This window comes from Delphinus delphis, chromosome 16 (assembly GCF_949987515.2).
Source record: "Delphinus delphis chromosome 16, mDelDel1.2, whole genome shotgun sequence".
In the NCBI taxonomy this organism is placed as follows: Eukaryota; Metazoa; Chordata; class Mammalia; order Artiodactyla; family Delphinidae; genus Delphinus; species Delphinus delphis.
In genome coordinates, this window is record NC_082698.1 from 68,561,481 (window position 1) to 68,584,039 (window position 22,559).

A 22,559-nucleotide genomic window follows, 5' to 3' on the forward strand; every position below is an offset into this window, starting at 1 on the left:
CCCGTTGCGGAGCACAGGCTCCGGGCGCGTAGGCCCAGCGGCCATGGCTCACGGGCCCAGCCGCTCCGTGGCATGTGGGATCTTCCCGGACCGGGGCACGAACCCGCGTCCCCTGCATCGGCAGGCGGACTCCCAACCAACTGCGCCACCAGGGACGCCCTCTGACATGATTTTTGTTCCATGAATTTCTTTCTGAAGAACAGTGAACCACTAAAAGGGAGAATAAAACTCTGAATAAAATGCTGCAGTTCATATATTCATTGTATTCTTCTGAATATTTAAATTTCTAACTTCTTTGGATTAACACAAGGATATGTATCCTAATAAAAGCAAAAATATAACTCCATTTGGAAATACATTAAAACATTATATATCATAATGAAGTCACACAAAGAAACTTTTTTAAACACAGGCTTTCTCTTTAAAGTTTAAATGCGAGGCAGACATCTGACTTTAAAACAGATGGAACCCCGGAACATTTCCAGGATACATAAAATTGAATTTTGTGTTATATTTTATGTCTGAGACAGCTAACAATATAAATTGATGGCTAGGGTTTCTGTACTGGTAGTTTTTTCCTACCTTCTTTTTCTAACATTCAATTTAACAGTTGTTTCTTTTGTAATCCTATGGATGAGCATTCCAGAATGTATGATTTTTTTCAGTTATACATGTATATATTTTTTCAGATTATTTTCCACTATAGGTTATTACAAGATATTGAATATAGTTCCCTGTGCTATACAGTAAATTCTTGTTACTTACCTATTTTATTATTTATTTTTGGCTGTGTTGGTCTTTGTTGCTGTGTGCGGGCTTTCTCTAGTTGTGGTGAGCGGAGGCTACTCTTCATTGCGGTGCATGGGCTTCTCATCGTGGTGGCTTCACTTATTACAGAGCACGGGCTTCAGTAGTTGTGGCACACGGGCTCAGTAGTTGTGGCTCGTGGGCTCTAGAGTGCAGGCTCAGTAGTTGTGGCGCATGGGCTTAGCTGCTCCATGGCATGTGGGATCTTCCTGGACCAGGGCTTGAACCTGTGTCCCCTGAATTGGGAGGCGGATTCTTAACTACTGTGCCACCAGGGAAGGCCCTCTATTTTATGTATAGTAGTTTGTATCTGTTAATCCCATACTCCTAATGTATACCACACCCCTTTCCACTTTGGTAACCATAAGTTTGTTTTCTATGTCTCTGAGTCTGTTTCTGTTTTGTATATAGATTCATTTGTATTATTTTTCAGATCCCACATATGAGTGATACCATATAGTACTTGTCTTTCTTGGACTTAACTTCACTTAGTGTGATATTCTCTAGGTCCACCCATGTTGTTGCAAATGGCAATATTTCAAAGAATGTATATGATTTTTATAATTTGCTCTATGATTTGTATCTTAAGTGTGTACCTATGGTGTCTACTATTTAATCAAGAGACACTCAGTAATAAATAATGTAATTTCATGGAACCTAACATATATATTCTGACACAGGAAAAAAAATACAAGTTACCACTAATAAAATGAGTTTATTTTATATTAAAGTTTTGAAAAACCACATTTGTAAAATTACCGCCATACTAGGTCTAAAGATAGCCTTTACAAAGGGATTAAAAATTGCAAAACTGCTTTCTCTTAACTACTAAAGTACATAGATTTAAAAGGTGTTAGAAGAGAAAACGTTAATTCATGGTCAATGTTTAAAGAGTTAAAATACATTATATCTGTAGAAAACTACTAGAAGATTAAATCTTAAAAACATTAAGAGAATAAATGCTGTACTTTCCTTTCAGAAAGCTTTACTCTTAAGTGATGTTTACTGAGAAACATACACTGCATACCACAATAACGATCTTATCAAAATTTATCTAACTGCTTTGCATCTGGATCAACTTAAACAGAAAAAAAACATAGGAAATTGCTTTTCAATACATATTAACTTCTTATTTTTCCTGATAAAAGAAAATCAAAATAAAACTTTAGTTCATTCCAATTAAAAATACAAATTACTAATATTTAACAGTTGTATTATTTCTAATAACACAAAAGTTCAAGCATTCCAGAGTACAAACTGTTACTTAAAAAGAAAGAAAGAAAGAAAGAAAAACATTTATCTAACCAATGTTTTACAGAAATTTGGAATATTTACATATAACACTGTAGAAATCTTTGGTGGTGACATATGGATTAAGTTCCCTGAAAACACTTTAATAATTTTGTTCCATCAATCTGTGTACTCAAGTATTTATAATTGGTAATGCTGGCACCATCATTTTCTACCCAATTCCACATACATATAGGGAAGTGTGTGGAGGGAATCTTATGCAGGGTCTATGGGGGTTTACATAATTAATTCCTTAGCAATAAGGCTTATTTCGGGCCCATTTTTATACCAGAAAAAATATGGTGAACTAAAGAATAGATCAATTAGTACTTCCAAACAAACCCTGGAAATAGTTAATATTATGAACACGTTGAATGACTATATAATAAAATAAAACACCAGCTACAATTTCTGGATAAACTTTAACAGCTACCAAAACAGTGCCCGAAAGGCTCGTGCAGCATCCAAAGCCCATCTGCCAAGTGGTAAGCAATGGGGGAAGCAAGGCACTGTGCTCTAGGGATTAACACACCTCTTTTAAAAGCATTAGACTTAAAAGCAGAAAAACAAAAAATGACCTGTTCCACCTTAAAAGAAACAAAAATTTACGTTTATTATACAAAATTCAAAAGAAAGCATGCTAAAACACACATAAAAGAAAAGAAGCAAATTTAAGAAATGTAAGAAAAGGAAAGAAAGGAAATGATAGACCAGCAAAATGACATTGACTGTATATAAGGATATAACAAACACATGAGGGGAAGCATTGTTCAGTGTAAAGAGATACAATTAAACAGAAGGACTTGCATTATCTCTTTGAAACTAGTGTTGTCCTCCATTAAACGTTTTGATTCTAGAAGTGTAGAGGGATAAATAATTCCTCCAACTTAGGACAGTATTCATGAGTTTACTATAATTAAAGAATAGGTTTAATACTGAAATTAGACTTGAAAAAAAATACAGTGGTGCAAATCAGCCCCCAAAGGTAATGTTTTTGATACAAAGTCACTTACTTACAATGACCTTGTCAGGCAATTTGAGATGACATTGCCTTTGTGTAGGAAAGATAAGCATGGCACAGGTAGCATTTATACTGGGAAGTCTAGTACTAGGCAAAATAAATAAAACTCTCTTCCAAGAGTTTATAACCAGAATTCATAGAAATTTTGAACACAAAGAGTCTTTCCAGAAACGAAGAGGCTAAAAATTAGTCAAGGTAAAATAGATGAAGATATTCATGGAATTAAACTTTGGGGGAAAATAAGTTGAATGAAGTTTTAGTCGGTGGTACTTATCAAGAATGTGAGATAATCTAGAAGACATTTTAAGACTTGTATCAGGAGAAATGTATGAATTATATTAAGGTACTCCTGAGTAAACATTCTGTTCTCTACCAACACTCTGAGTAGGTCCTGAATATACATTGCTAGCTGGCTTCATTTCTTAGAAGGTAGAAAGGTCAAAGATCTTACAAATCTCTCTCACTGCTTTTTCTTTTGGACAAACAGAAAACTCAAGTAAATTATCTGAACAAGTATAATAATACAAATTTGATTACTGATCACTAAAACCATCATCAGAAATATATTTACTTAGAGTTCATAACGCATAGTTACCTATGCCACCTAAAGAACCTCAAAGTTCAGTAACTCAAATTCTCTTGGATTAAAAAAAATGGTATTTTTCTAAAATCTATTATAATAATTTCTAACATGTAAGATTAATAACATTTGTATTTTGCATTGGCAGGTATCTTCAGGAAATTATTTCAGCTAGAAGTGAAGTGATTCAAATGGTTCTAGTCAATGCCAGACTTATAAATCAGCAGCTCGTATCAGTGCCAAGCTTGTGAATGGATTGGCTGTTGGTTAATTTCATGAATTAGAAGATACCTCAGTGCTATACTGGTCTATGACTCCATTTCACAAAAGCTACCACTTTTAAAAGCTGAAAACATAACCAGTGTTAACAAAAACATGCTAAGTTCAACTACACTATAGAGCTAAATATGGGAAGCTGGTGAGTTTTAAAATAACTTCTTATCTGTAAAGAAGGTAAGTAAAAATAGTTAAAACTGAAAAATAAGCTCTGGTTTTTATTATTAAAATTAAATGAATATAACTAATGAAACCCACAGGAAAAGAGATGATGTAATTCAAGGCATAAATTTGACATGCCAGAATATGACAAATAACAATAAACACAGTGTTAATAAAACTTAAAATAAATGTACAGTTGTAAAATAAGTAAACAATTTTCAAGTGTGCAAAACTAGTCAGGAATGAAAGTGCTATGTAGATACCTGGTTTTCAAACATTTGCCTTGAAAACTTTCAGTTGATGGTGGAAAAACTAGAAAGTATTAACAAAGTAAAAATTTGAAGGATATAAAGCGTACTTTATCTTACATTATACCCTTGTTCTATCACTGCTGGATCAGAGGCCTATTTAATTACTATCCTCATGTGATAGAGAGGATAGTAACAGAAATACAGGTAAACACAATACAATATCACAAAGTCTGGTGTATCTTGAACCATAAAAAGACTCTTTTCAAGTATACTGTGGGTTTGTGTTTCACTTTACATCACAGGCACTCAGTGTTCTGAAGAATGTGACAATAGATAACACAGTATTCTATTATTTCTGATATATCTATCTATCAATTTTTGTATAACTACCTTTAGTAGTCAAGATTTGGGAGTAATTGTTAAAGAAATAAAAGCTATTTAAATAGATGAAAGTAAACCCTATCACCACCACAATTTAAAGAATTATTTTAATGTATAAATCCTGAATATATGATGTTAGAAAAAAAGTTGATGTATTAGCATAATTTGTCTTGGGATACTTGACATGTACATGACTAAAAATAAACTTGTGGTCTCTTCTTCACTTTGTATTTCAGTGACCCATACCGCACCTGAAGAGAGAAATGTGTTATTATTATGACTTAGGTTTTGAAATAAGACAGGACTTAATAGCTCATAATCACAGTAATAATTTTTTAACTTTTCTGATATAAACAATCAATTATGCGCTAAGTGTGTACTCAATAGACAGCACTACCTATATACTCCAAAATGTAGTTGGCATTATGTTGCATATATGCACAATTAACACTGATAAAAAATGAAAACTTATTAAAACTGTTATTAACTTATTATTTATGCTTTGCTAGGTACATGTCAATGAACATTGCCACAATAATCTGAGGTCATTCGCTGAAATCCTCCACTGCTTTCTGGGCACAAAGACAACATATTATTATGGATAGACTTTTACTATTTAATCCTTATTTAGAGTTGGTTCAGAACAAAAGTACATACTTAATACTGCTTTTTCTTGCATATACATAGGGCTGGCACTGGGTACTCACATCAACCGTAGGATTTTGCTGTGTGAGAATACCATTTTCTACTTAGAGTGGAAGACTAGGAATCTGCCATTTTCTAAATTTCCAGAGATCGTAATCCATCTGATCTGAATAAAGAATTTTAAATATAGCCGGTGCTCTATTATTCCGACCCTTCATCTACGGATACCCTAAATGCGAATGCAGCAGGAAACCCCTTAATAGTAATCACTGGGAAAACAACTCTATACCTGACTAACCTCTTTTCGGCCTTTCACGGTTTTCACAGATTTCATGCTTTGTGATCTTCGTAGCCCTTTGTGTGTTAACATCTCATCATCTGAATATGGCCCATCCGCTTCTTCATCTGTTTTCTCATCTCCATCTCTCAGTGGAATTCCATCACCTAAACGAGTTGTCAAAACCAGTATGTTTTGGTAAAAGGATGCCAGTCAGCACCGCCTCTTCACCCTGTCTACTGGCGGCTCTCTGCATTTGCCAGCTTGCTCTTCTCCCTGTCTCATCTGGAAGGCGTTCCCTGCCCTTTACCATCAATCTTTGCCCCTTGCACTATTCTAGAGGAGGCTCATAACTCATTTCTTCCAGGAAGTTTTCCCTGGCCATTCCTATTTTTACTATGCATTTTTCAGAATAATTAAAAATACTTTATTTTTTAGTAGGTTAACATGGTTGTCTTGTTCGAAAGTCAAAGGATATAAATAGATACACAGTGAAAAGTCTCTTCCTGCCCTTTCTCCTTTTTGTGAACTTTTTTTTTTAAAAAAATATTTATTTATTTATTTGGCTGCACCAGGTCTTAGTTGCAGCATGCAGGATCTTTAGTTGTGGCATGTGGGTGGGATCTAGTTCCCTGACCAGGGATCAAAACTGGGCCCCCTGCATTGGTAGCAAAGTCTTAACCACTGGACCATCTGGGAAGTCCTCTTTTTGTGAATTCTAAGCAACCTAAGCAACGGTGTGTTTTGGTCTGTTATTTGTACCTTTGACTTTAATTAGGAACTCAGGGTCCTTCTCACTCCCCAACGTGTCAAACCTTTTTTCAAGACCAGAAATGGTAGAGTGAACTTAAGGAATCATATAAAACCCAAAGGGGATAGAACTATGGGCAAGATAATTCACTGGGGGCAGGTGATGGAGAAGTTAAACTGACACTGTTGCAGCTGCTAAGATAAAACCCAGCCAGACAGGCTACAGTAATTAGAAACACCACAGGCTATGATGACTGATGTTAGTCAAAGAAAATAGCCAGCATCAGGAGGGTCAGTAAGAGATGGATCCTGTGGGTGTGCTAACAGGCTGCTATGTGTAGCAACGAAGACTTAACATTGGCCAATATGCAAACATCTAGGCAGTCAGGCTGGTTACTGTCAGGAAATCTGAGAGCACCCTGAGAGGCTGGGATTCAGGGACAAGAACACTCCCATTCCTGAAGCAGTGGTTCTCAAACTTTATTAGAGTTTATTAGCACAAACTTATTAGCACCTATTAGAGTCACCTGGAGAATTTACTGATCCAAACATTGCTGGGCCTGGTGTGGGGCTGAGAATCTACATTCCTAGCAAGTTCCCAGGTGATGCTTATGCTACTGGTCCCGGGCCCACACTTTGAGAACTACTGCCTGGATGGCGCAAGAGAGGGGCTCAAGTCTAAGGCAACTGGAGTACTAGGTAGGTTATAAAGACAGGGGTGAGGGACTTCCCTGGCGGTCCAGTGGTTAGGACTCTGTGTTTTCACTGCCGAGGGCCTAGGTTCCATCTCTGGCTTGGGAACTAAGATCCCATAAGACATAGGGAGCGGCCAAAAAGAAAAGAAAAAAAGAAGAAAGACAGGGGTGACGTTACAAGGCCCCATTATGTTTCAAATTCTCCTTCAATAAAGGTAAGGAGCATAGATACCTTCTTCAGATGAGAAAAAAGCAGCAGGTTTTCCAGGCTCAGGAGGGGGCAAGAGATGGACTTTTTGCATGTGAAGAAAAGTATGCTGAATAATTGTTTATTAATCTGCTCTCATAGGACATGAATAACTTGAGCATCACTAAGCAAACTATGAAGAGTTATAATGGGAACATACTGTATAGCACAGGGAACTCTACCTAATGCACTGTGGTAACCTAAATGGGAGGGAAGTCCAAAACGGAGGGGATATCTATATGTGTATAGCTGATTCATTTTGATTTTGTTGTGCAGTGGAGGCTAACATAACATTGTAAAGCAACCATACTCCAATAAAAATTAATTAAAAAAAAGCTTCCTCGTCTCATAATAAGATAAACATCTTTAATTATATATTTAGGAAGTACAATTGTATACTGCCAGACTTCTAGGCTAGAAATCAGGAAGGATTTGGAAGTAGAATCAGTCATTACATAGGTCAAGATCCTTTGCTTTCCTGCAGCAGTCGGAGGAATTTTGTTCTAGGTAGACATGATAGCATGTGCAAAGGCCCCAGGGCATTGGGAAGCATAACTGTGTGGAAGAGCTGTGAGGAGGTCAGTGTGGCCAGGGGAGGGAATGGGGTCAGTAGTCCTGGGAAAACCCTCTTGGTGCAATATTAAGTGGAAAAAAATGTATGTATAGAAACAAAGTGTTGAAAAACATAAAAATGAAACCATTATATCTGTTGGAAGTGGGCTTTTAAATTTCTTAATTTTTCCTTTTTTAAAAAAAATTGCCAAATTTTTATTTAAAAAATTGTATTACTTCTATAAACGGGGAATATAAACCAGAAAAAATATTTTTAGATTGCCATTTGTAGATTTTTCTCTATTGCTGTTGCTTATATAATACCCCTAATCCCAATATAATAAAACTAAGGTAAAACATAGAATAAGGAATCAAGGAAAGAATCAGAAAGGAAGCAACTGTGATCAAAAAGTTCTCTAAGGCCACAGATGAAGCATAAGGCTACATTTCAACAAACACGGCCCTTGGATTTCAACTGCCTCTCACTTCATGTGATTAGGAATTGGACTTGCATTCAAAATGATAATTATATATACATCTTATTCTTTGCTTCCTAATTTCAACTAAAAAAAAATCTTAGTTTTCTAAATATTGTTTCAGGAAAAGTGATGGATTGATTTGTTATTCCACAAGTATTGAGATATATATATATATATATATATATATATATATATATATATATATTTTTTTTTTTTTTTTTTCGGTACACGGGCCTCTTACTGTTGTGGCCTCTCCCGTTGCGGAGCACAGGCTCCGGATGCGCAGGCTCAGCGGCCATGGCTCACGGACCCAGCCGCTCCATGGCATGTGGGATCCTCCTGGACCGGGACACGAACCCGCATCCCCTGCATTGGCAGGCGGACTCCCAACCACTGCGCCACCAGGGAAGCCCAAGTATTGATATTTTAAAAATATTACTATGTGTGAGGCAGTGTACTAAATTATGGGGGATACTATCTTGAAAAACACACAACTGTCTTCTTCTACCCTAAGAAATATATAGTCCAGTAGAGGAGACAGAGTCTAGTGGGCATGACAATACTGTAATAAATGCTATAAATAGAAGACAAGGCCAAGGTGCTACAGGAGCACACAGTAGGGGAAGTGGGTGGTAAGAGAAGACTTCTTGTAGGAGGTGGTGGCCAAGCCAAATCCTGAAAGACTCATAATTCTATACACCGAGCACATGAAAGAGTGTGATGCCAAGTCTGGGGAGCTAATATACCACACGCTATTGAGCTTGGGCTTCAGAGAGCAAGGGGGAGGGGGCATTGAAACATTTTAATCGGAGGGCGACATGATTAGATTTTGTTTCTCTAAAGGAGTCTTCTTGTACTTTGGAGAATGAATCAGAAGTGGCTGAGACTGGAAGCAGGGAGGTTACTGCAGTACAACAGGCCAGAAATGATAAAAGAGTCCAGGGATTGAGGAGACAGGAGCCAAATTTGGGATCTGTTAGGAGATGAAGTCGACAAGCTTAATTTAGCAAGTTATTAAACTAAACTGCATCAAAAAGAGAGGAGTCAAGTCAAATATCTTCAATAAAATATTCATTTTCTATTCCACTTAAAAACCCGAAAATGAGTATGTATGAAAATTCTGCTGTGAGTGGTGGAAATAGTATTAATCAAAGTTGCCCGAGGATTTTAAAGACTTCGGAGGAGGGGGAGACCCGAGATTACGAGAAAAGCCCGAATATGGATGCCCTATCTGAACAGGAGCCCGGCAAGCTGGCTGAATGGTTTGCAGGTCTTCCAAGCCCAGGCAAGGGGAAGCTGGTGGGGTGCTGCTGGCGCCGACAAAGGTGATGCCAAGGGCGGCTGCTTTCCGTCATCAGTCTAGACTGGGCAAAATCCTCAGAATGGGGCTGTCCATGCACATTCCTGAGGGGGAGTGACTGAGGACCTAAGAATGAGGAGTCTGTGTTGCCGGGGGCCCTGAGGCCTAAGGCTGCAGCTGTTTGACCACCTTCGGCCCAGAGCTCTGTTACCATTTTAGGAAAAGTAGCAGATGCTTTTGCAAACTGACCTGGTTTTATTCATAGCTCGTACATCTTAGAATTGGTATATTTTAAGTCCCCCCTCCCCCCTTATAATAGCCAATACTGATCCAGTACTTAGCATGGACCAGGCACTGTTCTAAGCAGTTTCCATGTATTAATGTATTAATGTAAGTGCAGGATCATGGAAAGTTGACTTGGAAGCGGCCTTAGTTATCGTGGTGGAAGGGGCCCTGGATCCATGTAAGGAGAAATGAGTACTTGGCCACTTAACAGCTGTTAAGACCTTGAGTGAGTCTTGCCTCTCTGGGTCTCAGTTTTCCTATCTGGTAAGCTGCTGAGGCGGATGGGAGATGAATATGTTTCTACGTGAACGCCAACCCTGAGCCAGTTGAGCTGTCTGGAGCACTGTGTTGAGAGGGATTCTGAGCCAGCGTGGGAAGGGCCACAGTCCATTAGCAATGGCTGCCATGGGCACAGGAGCAGAGAGGAGGCATGTCATTTATTTGCCATCTTTGACTAAAGCATCTCTAAGGTCACCCCTGCCAAATTGTTTGAATTCATTGTTCCAGCCCAAGTGTCTCACTAAGTGCAGTCTCTTTATAAAGTAAAAAAAGAGTAAGAATTAGGTTAGGAACCTTGGATACTTCATTTCTGTCATTGAGTATGTGGTCTGTGACAAGTAATTTAATCTCCATAAGTCTCAGTTTATTCATCTACAAAATAAGGATAAAAATATTTAACCTGCAGAGTCATCTTAAGGATTAAATACATATGTAAAGCATCAAAAATAAGACAAAACAGAAATCTCTTTATGTGCTGGTATATTGAAACTGAACATTGAACCATTTTTAACTAATATGGGAGCAGCAGGTTCTTTGCAGAAAAAATATTTCCACTTATCAGAATGTGGTGTTCTTTCTAAGGAAGTGAACATCATGTTCAAGGTGTCTATTTTCTTACAAAAAAGCATTTGGAGGGAGCTCTTTTTCCCATAGTGACAACATGCGGACTTGAGTAACTTCATCAAAGCAAGACTTCTCTCAATCAGCTAACCTCAAACCGCTCAGAGCAAGCCATTACTAGTTTTCAAAAGGGAACCACTTTTCCAAATATTTGAATTTGCTTGTGTTCTGAGCTAACTGTATTGATTACACGAAATATTAGTAAACAGACTTTGCAATATAAATATACTTCCCACACTAAAAAATGTACCAACTTGCTTTTCTTGAGGAAGTTTGGAAGTAAATAAAATAGAAAAAAATTCATGATATAAAAAAATGAATACCTTAATTGTTTTCAAAACAAGAAGTAGGTTTGTCTTATTTCTGATTTTAAGGGTAACAGGTTGATTAAAAAAAAATCACTAAAAACCCACAACTCAGAGGTAAATGCTGTTAACATTTTAGTTAGCAGCATTTAGACTCTCTTCCAGACTCTCCTCTATGTACATGTATCTGAAAAACAACTTCACATATACTGATCCATTTCATCGTCTATCTATTGTTCCTCTATGGTATAGGATCATAACACACACATTGTTTCACTGTTATTGTTCTCCCCCGCCCCCAATCTGGATATGTTTTCATGTCAGTAAGTATAAACTGACATTATTATTTTTCACGGCTAATAGCCACCTTTTTTCTTACCCATTTCTCTTCGGAATTTGGTTTGTTCCAATATTTTGTTACTATAAACAACAACAGGATGAACATTCATACATCTTTGTACCTGTATCTTTGAACACTTGTCTGATTATTTCCTTATGACATGTTCTTAGAAGTTTCTTGCTGAGTTAAAAAGAATACATTTTGATAATTCTTGCCAGACTGTCATCCATAACGATTATTCTACTTTAAACTCTCATAAAAAGTGTATCAGAGTGTTTGTTTCCCAACTTTCTTGTTCTTTTAATTTCATGGTTTAAAATTTAACAGAAGAACTAATTAACACCTCACTATCCTAAAATATTTTAGTCACACCATTTTAAATTTAATAGATGGATACCATAAAACTAGTGTCATGGATTTTCAAATTTATAATCCTGGTTTTATTTAAATAATTGGAATACAATTCTTAACCAATTCTAAGGTATAATTATGAATAAACTGCTGATAAAGGACTCAGATTACTGGTCCAAATCAGCAAAATATATATAGCAGTCCCCATAAACAAAATCAGTATACCTCATTTTTAAAATGCATATTAAGAAAATGCCTATTAGGGACTACTTTTACATGATTAAAGTATTAAGGATGATGGTTCAAGGTTCAAAGTTTCCTCACTCTTAAAGGCATTAGTACCTTAATCAATGGCCAATACTTAATTACTACCTCTTAGATAATAGCCACCAGCTTTTTAAAGTTATTCATTCTGGGGAGAACTTAGAAGAAAGTTCACTATTTTTCCTTTATAAGAAGGGACTGTTCTTTTCTTTCTTTCATTTTTAAAATTAATTAATTCATTATTTTTGGCTGTGTTGGGTCTTCGTTGATGCACGCGGCCTCTCCCTAGTTGTGGTGAGCAGGGGCTACTCTTCGTTGTGGTGCGCGGGCTTCTCATTGCAGTGGCTGCTCTTGTTGCAAAGCACGGGCTCTAGGAGCACTGGCTTCAGTAGTTGTGGCACATGGGCTCAGTAGTTGTGGCTCACGGGCTCTAGAGCGCAGGCCCTGTAGTTGTGGCACATGGGCTTAGTTGCTCCGTGGCATGTGGGATCTTCCCGGACCAGGGATCGAACACGTGTCCCCTGCATTGGCAGGCGGATTCTTAACCACTGTGCCACCAGGGAAGTCCCTCTTTTTTTTTTTTAACATCTTTATTGGAGTATAATTGCTTTACAATGGTGTGTTAGTTGCTGCTGTGTAACAAAGTGAATCAGCTATACATATACACATATCCCCATATTCCCTCCCTCTTGCGTCTCCCTCCCACCCTCCCAGGTGGTCACAAAGCAACAAGCTGCTTCCCACTAGCTATCTATTTTACATTTGGTAGTGTATATATGTCAATGCTATTCTCTCACTTCGGAACTGCTCTTTTCAAATTGGTTTTAATCATAAAGGATGATTTTCAGTCTCCCTCAGAAGAAAACTTCTACTTAAAAAACAAAAAAAAGAGATCAAGTAGCCCTGCACCTTATGAACCTAATAATACTTTAATAAGAAATATCCTGAAGATCTTAGTTCTCAATTAGGTCTTGAACTACAACTTTCTTATATGCAAAAAAAATGACTAAGGGACTATGTCTTTTTGTTTATGTGTATGTTTCTAAGACCACAAAAATTTACTAAAATTTTAGAACGTATCAACTATGACATGCTTACAATTTACATTAGAACAAGGTAGTTCTTAGTCTACAAGTCATGATTTCAACACATTTTTCCATGGGAGTAATCCTATTTTCAAACCTGTCATCTTTTGTCACCTGCTTAAAACTTTTTATCTTATAAGTCAATATCCTTCTTTGTTCACAGCACTTACATTAAAGAGGGTTTAATTATAAAACTCAGATGCCAGTACATAGTTTGAGTAGCAAGTTAGAGATCACAGGTCAGAACTAGTGCTGGTGGTAGAGGGTAACCACATCCACTGCTTTCAAAAATTCACGGCAGCACAAGGCGCTACTGCTACTTTCTTAACTGGATTATCTCCAGAGTCAACAAAAAGCAAGCACTAACCTTATTTAGAGAAAATTTAGAGAAGGAGACCTACATACAGTTAAGTGTGAAGCTCAAGAAAATAAGCTTAAAAATAAATGTTGTTTACCCAAATTCAGCTAGCGACCAGGTATTATTTTAGTACCCATCTTGACTCAAGATCCCAATTATGAAAGAACAATACATTAAAACAAAACAAGCACACCTGGTGATTCACCGGAGGCTGGTTTACTTTTCTTTTTTGTTTCTGGGAGAGGTTGGTATGGTCTTTGTCCCACAGGCTCATCACCTTGGATAGCTGTTAGATCATGCATACTGAAACTTCGTAAACGTTCAGTTATTGCTCCTTGGCTCTATTTAACAGAGAAGTGATAGATCCGAGAAAAGAAATGCACTTTAAAATACTTAGTATGTTTCCATTTAACTTTCCTCCAACATTTTATCATGAAGCTTATTCATTTTAAAATGAAACATTCAGAAAAGTTGAAAGAATTCTACAGTGGATACCCATATATCGTTTATATTTTGCTATATCTGCTTTACCACATATTTACCATCTATCCATCCATCAATCAATTTTTAATGCATTTCAAAGCAAGTTGTAGACATCAGTACATTCCACTCCCAAACATTTCAGCTTTAAATTTAATTCAAGAATGTAAAAAAATGTATAATGAGCTTATCCCCTCTGTAAACATCATCCATAATATTTCTCTCTCCTAAAAGCAGCACTTTGAGGCTTACGTTTATGATTCAGAAGAACTTTTTAAAGTAAAAGAGATGCTGTTTTTTCTTTTAAACATAAATTCTACTTTATTATAACATAGCCTATACCTAATTTTCTTTTTCTTTTTCTTTTTAACATCTTTATTGGGGTATAATTGCTTTACAATGGTGTGTTAGTTTCTGCTTTATAACAAAGTGAATCAGTTATACATATACATATGTTCCCATATCTCTTCCCTCTTGCGTCTCCCTCCCACCCTCCCTATCCCACCCCTCCAGGTGGTCACAAAGCACCGAGCTGATCTCCTTGTGCTATGCGGCTGCTTCCCACTAGCTATCTACCTTACGTTTGGTAGTGTATATATGTCCATGCCTCTCTCTCGCTTTGTCACAGCTCACCCTTCCCCCTCCCCATATCCTCAAGTCCATTCTCTAGTAGGTCTATGTCTTTATTCCTGTCTTACCCCTAGGTTCTTCATGACATTTTTTTCCCCTTAAATTCCATATATATGTGTTAGCATACGGTATTTGTCTTTCTCTTTCTGACTTACTTCACACTGTATGACAGACTCTAGGTCTATCCACCTCATTACAAATAGCTCAATTTCATTTCTTTTTATGGCTGAGTAATATTCCATTGTATATATGTGCCACATCTTCTTTATCCATTCATCCGATGATGGGCACTTAGGTTGTTTCCATCTCCGGGCTATTGTAAATAGAGCTGCAATGAACATTTTGGTACATGACTAGAGATGCTGTTTTAAAGCTAAGTCAGGAGTGGTAATGGCTCTACCTAGAACACAGTAAAAAAAATTTAAGAGCCAAAGAATCTTGAGTATGAAAGATATTCAGTTAATGAATTCACCATCCGGCAAAGCATATCTACTAATACACACAATTTAACTTTAAGTCAATTTAAAGCCTTAACAATATGGTAGACATTAGGTACAAGTGGGTATTTAAATTTAACTAAAATTAAATAAGTTTAAAAATTCAGCTCCTTAATCGCACTAGCTACATTTCAAATGCTCAATAGCCACACGTAGCTAGTGGCTATTGTATTGGACAGTGCAGATACAGGACATTCCCGTTACTGCAGAAAGTTCAATGCTTTTCATCACTGCACAGCTTTGAAAGGGACATTTCTGAACTTCTCAGACATAACTACATTTCCCCCCAAAGTATAAAGTTTTGTAAAGAGAAAAAAATAATTTCTAAATTTACCCACTTGAAAATTTGCATAGCATACAGATGACTCATTTCTTATTTATAGCTGGATTAAAAATATTCTTCTAAAGGTTTTTTTTTACACTTATTATTTCTTCTTCTCACACATGTGAATTTATGATTGCCTCTAGTTATAATGTAACTGTAGAAACTCATCCATAATGGTTCATCTCTAAATTTCAAAGCCTAGGGCACTATAAACATTCCAACATTACTGCTAACATGTATTTTACACTGAAGAAAAAGGTCTTGTTTCATGAGTCTTGATTTAGCTACTCCGAGTGAATGATATCCTATTCTGTCAAACCCAAACACCATTTTCATACCCCACTTAAAGCTTTGTAATTTCTACCATATTTTTTGAATTATGAAAAAGAATTATTAAATTAAAGGGTCTATATCCTCAGTAAAAATAATTGGATTCCACACATCTTTAAACATTCTTGACAAGGTTTAATTCATTATACTCTCTTTTTATCGGATACGATTTGCTTCTTAAATAGAGGATGACAGAAGACTTCAGACACACACTAAAAGGAAGTGATCAGTGCTCATCTGAAACAGATGCCTTGTTTTCTCAGAACTGTCATTTTCTCTATTCCTACCTTTGTATTTCTGTGCCCTCTCTCAGCAATTCTTGACTGTTTGCCTATTGCCAAATGAATGATAATATACGTCCATGATACCCTCTACTGTAACTCCCAAACTCTCCCACTCAAGAAAGTACATCTCAGCATGCAAATGAGTCAAAGTGCCATTGAATAAGTCTAGCTTTATAGCACCCACAAACTTTGGTATCTTTAATGATTATAATCAACTAATTACTTCGGGCATATCTCACAAATGAACTCACAAATTAATGTTAGTTCTATTGCTGTACTTTATATATTTTGCCTCCAGAGCAAGATTTTAAGAAACTAGAGAGGGACAAATCTTCAGCTTCTTCTGTTCTCTGAGTGCATGTGGTATGGGACTGATATTGAGAATGTAATAAGTAAACTAAATACTCTTTTTATGCCTCTTCTTTTTCATTACTCTTGACTGTTGGAAAGTTCTCCATAGGTTGCAGCATGTTTTAATGTAAACACTGGAGTTTATATAGAGAGTTTCAGCACCAAACTACAGGTACAGTCATGGGTATCTACATGGGTAGATTACACCATCCACTAGGCGTCTGCTTCAGGTTTACATTAAAGGTGAGCAAGGACCAACCCTGAGGTATCTGGGTGATCTATATACAGTATGTATTTTAATGTAGCTCTTGAGTAACCAACCCTCTAGCCCCAAGTATTATCAATCCCCCAAAAAGGCCTGGTACTGTAGACAAAAGCAAAAAGGGGCTGTACCCTCCTTGAAGACCCATGGCACTTCAACAGCCATTATCACTTTGAAAAATCATTTTTTTCCACTGTATATTTTCTAATGGGTCCAGAATAGAACTAATATGGGGAGAGAACTATTGCACTATTATGAACTTCAAAAATATTACATAAATTATAAGTATCTAATGTGACCACTTTAAAGGAGAGGTGTCATTATAAAATAATTGCAGCTAAAGGCAGACCTATTCCCTGTAATTTTTATATATTTAGCACAAGAATTCCATTAATAAGGGAATTATGTTTGCAATACAATGTTAGGTGGAAATACCTACCCTCCACCTCAGAATTCTAAATCATGCAAAATATGGGCACAAGTATGCAGTATGGTTATAGTTAGGGAAAAATATTAAAAAATGAAAACAGTGTGATGTTTAGGCAGATGAGCGATTTTTTTCAAAAATTTCTTCATATTACAAAATTAGTCATAGATGGTATAGCGAAGTTTTAATTGTAACATAGTATACTATAAGAATTTCTGATCCATTTCTTGATCATTTTTCCAATATCTAAATCCCTTACTCCCATAATTAAAAGAAAAAATTGTTTCTACATTTTGAGGGCATAAACAGGGAATTATAGTCACTTGTCAATAACAATACAAAAGATATTGAGATTTTGTTTAAATTAACAATGCCTTTTCAGAAACCATGGAGGACAGAAAGCACTGGGATGACATATTCAAAGTTTTGAGAGAAAAGAAGTTTCAAATGTGTATTCACTATCCAGCAAAACTGTCCTTTAAAGAACAAATTCAGACAAAGATTTTTAAAAACTAAGAATTTGTCACTAGCAGCCCTCCCCTATAACAAATACTAAAGGAAGTCATTCTAGCTGAAAGGAAAGGACGCTGGACAGTAAATATAATAGGAACCATGTGAACAAATAAAGAGCACTGTAAAGGCTTCCCTGGTGGCGCAGTGGTTGAGAGTCCGCCTGCCGATGCAGGGGACACGGGTTTGTGCCCCGGTCCGTGAAGATCCCATATGCCGCGGAGCGGCTGGGCCCGTGAGCCGTAGCCGCTGAGCCTGCGCGTCCGGAGCCTGTGCTCCGCAACGGGAGGGGCCACAACACTGAGAGGCCCGCGGACCGCAAAAAAAAAAGAAAAAAAAATGAAGACAGGTTCTAGTCTGAGGAGGAAAATACGTGTGGAAAGAGCAGTCTTAGTCAATAAGTTGGAAGGGCGTTACCATCCACAAGGTAATTCTATATCCCAGTATTTTAGATCCTATTCTCTACAGAAATGTATGTACACTGTCTGTTAAAATTGGTCCTAAAAATCAAAGAGAAGGTAACAGAAAGATTATGATGAGAAAGCAAACGTCAAAGTAATTAAAAAGCATTCTGTAGAATATTTCACATCATTAGCAGAAGTGTTCCTGCCTTCAGGTAACTCTGAGTTCTCGGGGTTTGAATTTGGAGCCCAGAACATCCATTTAAGAAACTAAGAACACTGTAAGGGCTGACTGGGTGGGAGGGCTGGGACCAAATCTAACACATTCAAGCTCTGGAAAGAATCCTTCAGCTGAGAAGCAGCTTCCCGAGCTGGCCTCACACAGAGCTCACTTATATCCAAGGGCACTAGAGAATCTGAATGTCTGCTCAAGCATCCAAGTCTACAGTTGGCATCTGTGAAAAGGGACCCTGCATGTATGACTAATTCTAACTTCTTTATACCCAAACGATTCTGCCTTTGTTTAAATACTTCATATCCTGGTTATATATTACATTAAAGTTACTATATTTTGTGTTAAATAAGGGGAATTTACCATGCTTATCAGCATCTTTGTATAAAACCTCAACCTATCCTCTTCACATTTTTAAATTAAGAATTCAAAAACATAATCAGCAATGCTTTATAATCTTACAAGCATACGAACAATCTTTTATGGAACAATTTTTATGATACTGTTCAATAATGAATAGCCATGAAGCTCTATTTCTTGTTGATCTTTGACATACTACATTATAACTGCAGATAGGGTCAGTCCCCAGTTTTTAGGGAAATGGCTTTTCCCTGTGGACATTTAACACAATCTGATCAAGCCTAGAATGGAATTGATTGCATTTGCATTAAGTGAAAAATATATTTTAGTGGTTTTAAGATTAAAGCAATATATATTTATTGAAGAATGTTTGTAACAGAGAAAAATATAAAAAAGAAAGATTATTTGTAACCCATCACCCAAACTACCTATACATATTTATGTATTCTTTTAGCCTTTTCTGACTCATCATACTTTTAGAGCAGGGTTTCTCGACTTCAGCACTAACGCTATTTTGGGCTAGATAATTCTGTGTGTGTGGGGGGGATGCCGTCCTGTGCCTTGTAGGATATTAAGCAGCATCCTTGTCCTCTACCTGAGATGCCACTGGCAGCACCCCCCCTAACTTGTGACAACCCACAACGTCTCCAGACATTGCCAAATGTCCCTTGGAAGGCAAAACTGCCCCCAGTTGAGAACCACTGTTTTAGAGCATAAGGGGTTTTAGAAGTCAGTTTTTACCCCTGCATTTTACGGGTAAGAAAATAAATACTTAGAGAGATCAGTGCAGATGACTGCCCCAAATCTCACTGCTAATTAGTGGCAGAATCAGGGCTAAAAAATGCTGACAACTCAACTGCTATAGAATTCAACTTTCATTATAATATTGTGCTTTCCTAGATTGCAGAGAAAAAAATATGATCTTTCTTCTTCATTGTCTAAAGAAGTGCTCCCTTTTTAAATGGATGATACTAAGCAGCTGAATCTCCTCAAATCGTTTCACAAACAGAAAGCCATTAAAACAGATAGCAAGATGTCAGGATTTTTGACCTAATCGTCATCATTTACAGTCAATAAGATTTCAGAAATTTTAACTTTAATACTCTCATTTCTGTGATAATTGATTTTTTATAATATCTGCCAAAGAATTCACCAGGAAGAGGCTGCCAAAGAAAATCCCAAGAGATGGTTAATACGACTAAAAGTACTTTTCTTCATCTGTCCTTCGTCTGGCAGGAGTGTTGCTCATCTGTACAAAAGCCACCCGCATTTCTCGTGTGAAAGCTATGGGATGTTGAACATCCTCAGTAAAATCCTTGAAGCTCCTTCATATGCTTGTGCTTTGCTCAGCCAAAATAAACTTGGACACTGACCTTGGTAACAGATGCCTGGTAATGAGGTCACAGAACTGAGTAACATTTTCAGAAAATTGCTTTACGGTGTAATAAATGTTCTGATTAGATTCCTATTTTCATCTTTAACATGCTCAGGCGGTTCAACCTGGGGAAACTAGTCAGGGGTACTGCTGATCTTTAAAGGTCACACTGAGAGTCCAATATTTTTAGCCTGAAAGATATTTTTAACAAACCATATATTGCAAAAAAAAAAAAAAGTTTAATAATTCTCAAGTCTTTCTATTAGCTTTCTTGCAGTTTCTCCTTAAACTTGACCTATTTCCTATTTCAGCTTCAATTTACTCTTCGGTATGAAGTGTCTGGTTCAGTGATTCTTCCATCACACTGCCTTTCTTTGACATCTCCAGAGATGAAACTAATTTCCCCTGCTTTAAAATAGGCACAGTAAAACTTGAGGCAAATAGTGTTAACATTATGCTGTGTTCAGCATATTTAACGACTATTTCTAATGAATAAAATCCAGTATGGTTGATGCCAACATTCCTGTGCTCATGAGGAGAATGGTGAGGGTTGCCTCATACGGTGAGCTTGATAACAAAAGGATCACGAGATCACAAACAAAAGAGAGCATTCCAAAGTGAATTCAAATCACAGGATGTGTGTTTGATTGTTCTGCAGTGGTAACTTAGATGACTTTTATGATCTGTTTCCTGCCTTTGAAGTGGGGAGGTGGTTTTGATTTGTTAAATGTATAAATAAAAACAAACATTGAACAACAAAGAAGCCAGAGAAACACAGGTATAGAATTACTTTTATAGCCTTTCTACAGCAAAGTGTTTCTGTGAGACGATGCTTATTTTTATTTTATTTATTTTTTTGGTCTGCACCGTGAGGCTTGTGGGATCTTAGTTCCCCAACCAGGGATTGAACCCTGGCCCTCGGCAGTGAAAGCACGGAGTCCTAACCACTGCACCGCCAGGGAATTACCAGATAATGCTTATTTTCATAGTGGAGGGCAAGGGGTAGGCTCTAAGCAACCAAAGATGAGGTAAAATTTTCAGTTAGTGAATACAGACATTCAGCTTGACAGTAGTAGCCTGTGAGGGTAAAGACTGTATCTATTTTGTTCATTGCTGCATCCCAAGCACCTACCATATGGTAGTCATTAAATACATACATAGGGACTTCCCTAGAAGTCCAATGGGTAAGACTCTGGCTCCCAATGCAGGGGGCCCGGGTTCAATCCTTGGTCAGGGAACTAGATCCCACATGCTGCAACTAAGACCGGGTGCAGCCTAAATAAATAAATAAATAAATATTAAAAAACATACATACATATAGATGTTAAATACATTAAATACATATATGTTGAATAAATATATCGGATGTTAAATACTGATGGCAGCAAAGTATGTATAAAATAAAAATAAATAAGAAGGGAACCAGGATAAGATAATCTAGTTGGGGTTTCTGATTCCTCACACAGAGTTTGGAAGTAGTAAGTCAAAATAAAATAAATATCCTACAAAATAGTGACAATATGTAGGGAGGTGTCTCACAGAGTATGCAGGATTATAAACTATATTTAAGTGTTAAAGTGAAGAGAGCAAGGACTTCCCTAGTGGTGCAGTGGTTAAGAATCTGCCTGCCAAAGCAGGGGACGTGGGTTTGCACCCTGGTCCAGGAAGATCCCACATGCCGGGGTGGGGGTGGGGGCAGCAACTAGGCCCGCGCACCACAGCTACTGAGCCTGCGCACTATAGCCTGCAAGCCACAACTACTGAAGCCGGCGCGCCTAGAGCCCATGCTCCACTACAAGAGAAGCCACCGAGATGAGAAAGTCCACGTACCGCAAAGAAGAGCGGACCCCGCTCGCCCACCGCAACTAGAGAAAGCCTGCGCACAGCAACGAAGACCCAATGCAGCCAAATAAAGAAAAAAAAAAGTAAAGAGGGCAAATGGGATCTGTGTGCTTCTATGTTTCCTAAAACAATGTTCTAAAATGTCTATATTTTCTAAGCAATTTTTTTTTCTAAGCAATTTTTGATGTCGAAAGTTAATTTTTTGCCATAGAATCACGTTGAATGTTGCTTTTAAGTATGGAAAACTCAGAAAGCATCTTCTTTGGGGTGTAAATAAATACACGTACTTCATTTGTAAAGTTAAATGATGCTAAATTTTGTAACAAAAGAAAGCAAGAAGCCCTCGGTCCCCTTCTCCCCATCCCCCTGCAGGCAACCACTTTAAAACCTCTACTTTCATATACAGCAGATGAGGACTTTAGTTCTCTTCCACCTCATTTTCTCCTCTTCGCCATCCTCCCAATTGAGAAGTTAAGTCAATCACCGATGGTTACTTTGAAAGTCACACTCAGCACTTTCTGGATCTGAAACCTATTTTCCTTCCATACACTACACACCAAAACCAATTATGCTATGGTATTTAAAATAAACCACACTAATTACTACATGCAAAGAAATCCAAAAGCCATAATGCGAATTTTCACAGAAGGCA

The 22,559-nt window shown here is 37.2% G+C and overlaps 1 protein-coding gene across 2 annotated transcripts in view; it reads right to left on the reverse strand.

The window, feature by feature from the left end:
* Nucleotides 1-1,333: 1,333 nt before the first annotated feature.
* REEP3 (receptor accessory protein 3) overlaps nucleotides 1,334-22,559 on the reverse strand; it is a 100,382-nt gene continuing 79,156 nt past the window's right edge. Inside the window, exons 6-8 of one of the 2 annotated variants that reach the window (XM_060034935.1) lie at nucleotides 13,795-13,942; nucleotides 5,712-5,857; nucleotides 1,334-5,019 (exon numbers count right to left, since the gene is read on the reverse strand). In XM_060034935.1, coding sequence (XP_059890918.1) covers nucleotides 4,963-5,019; nucleotides 5,712-5,857; nucleotides 13,795-13,942 — 351 coding nt within the window. In that variant the 3' untranslated portion in view covers nucleotides 1,334-4,962. The remainder of the gene's footprint in view (nucleotides 5,020-5,711; nucleotides 5,858-13,794; nucleotides 13,943-22,559) is intronic. The other variant, XM_060034936.1, reaches the window with a different exon arrangement.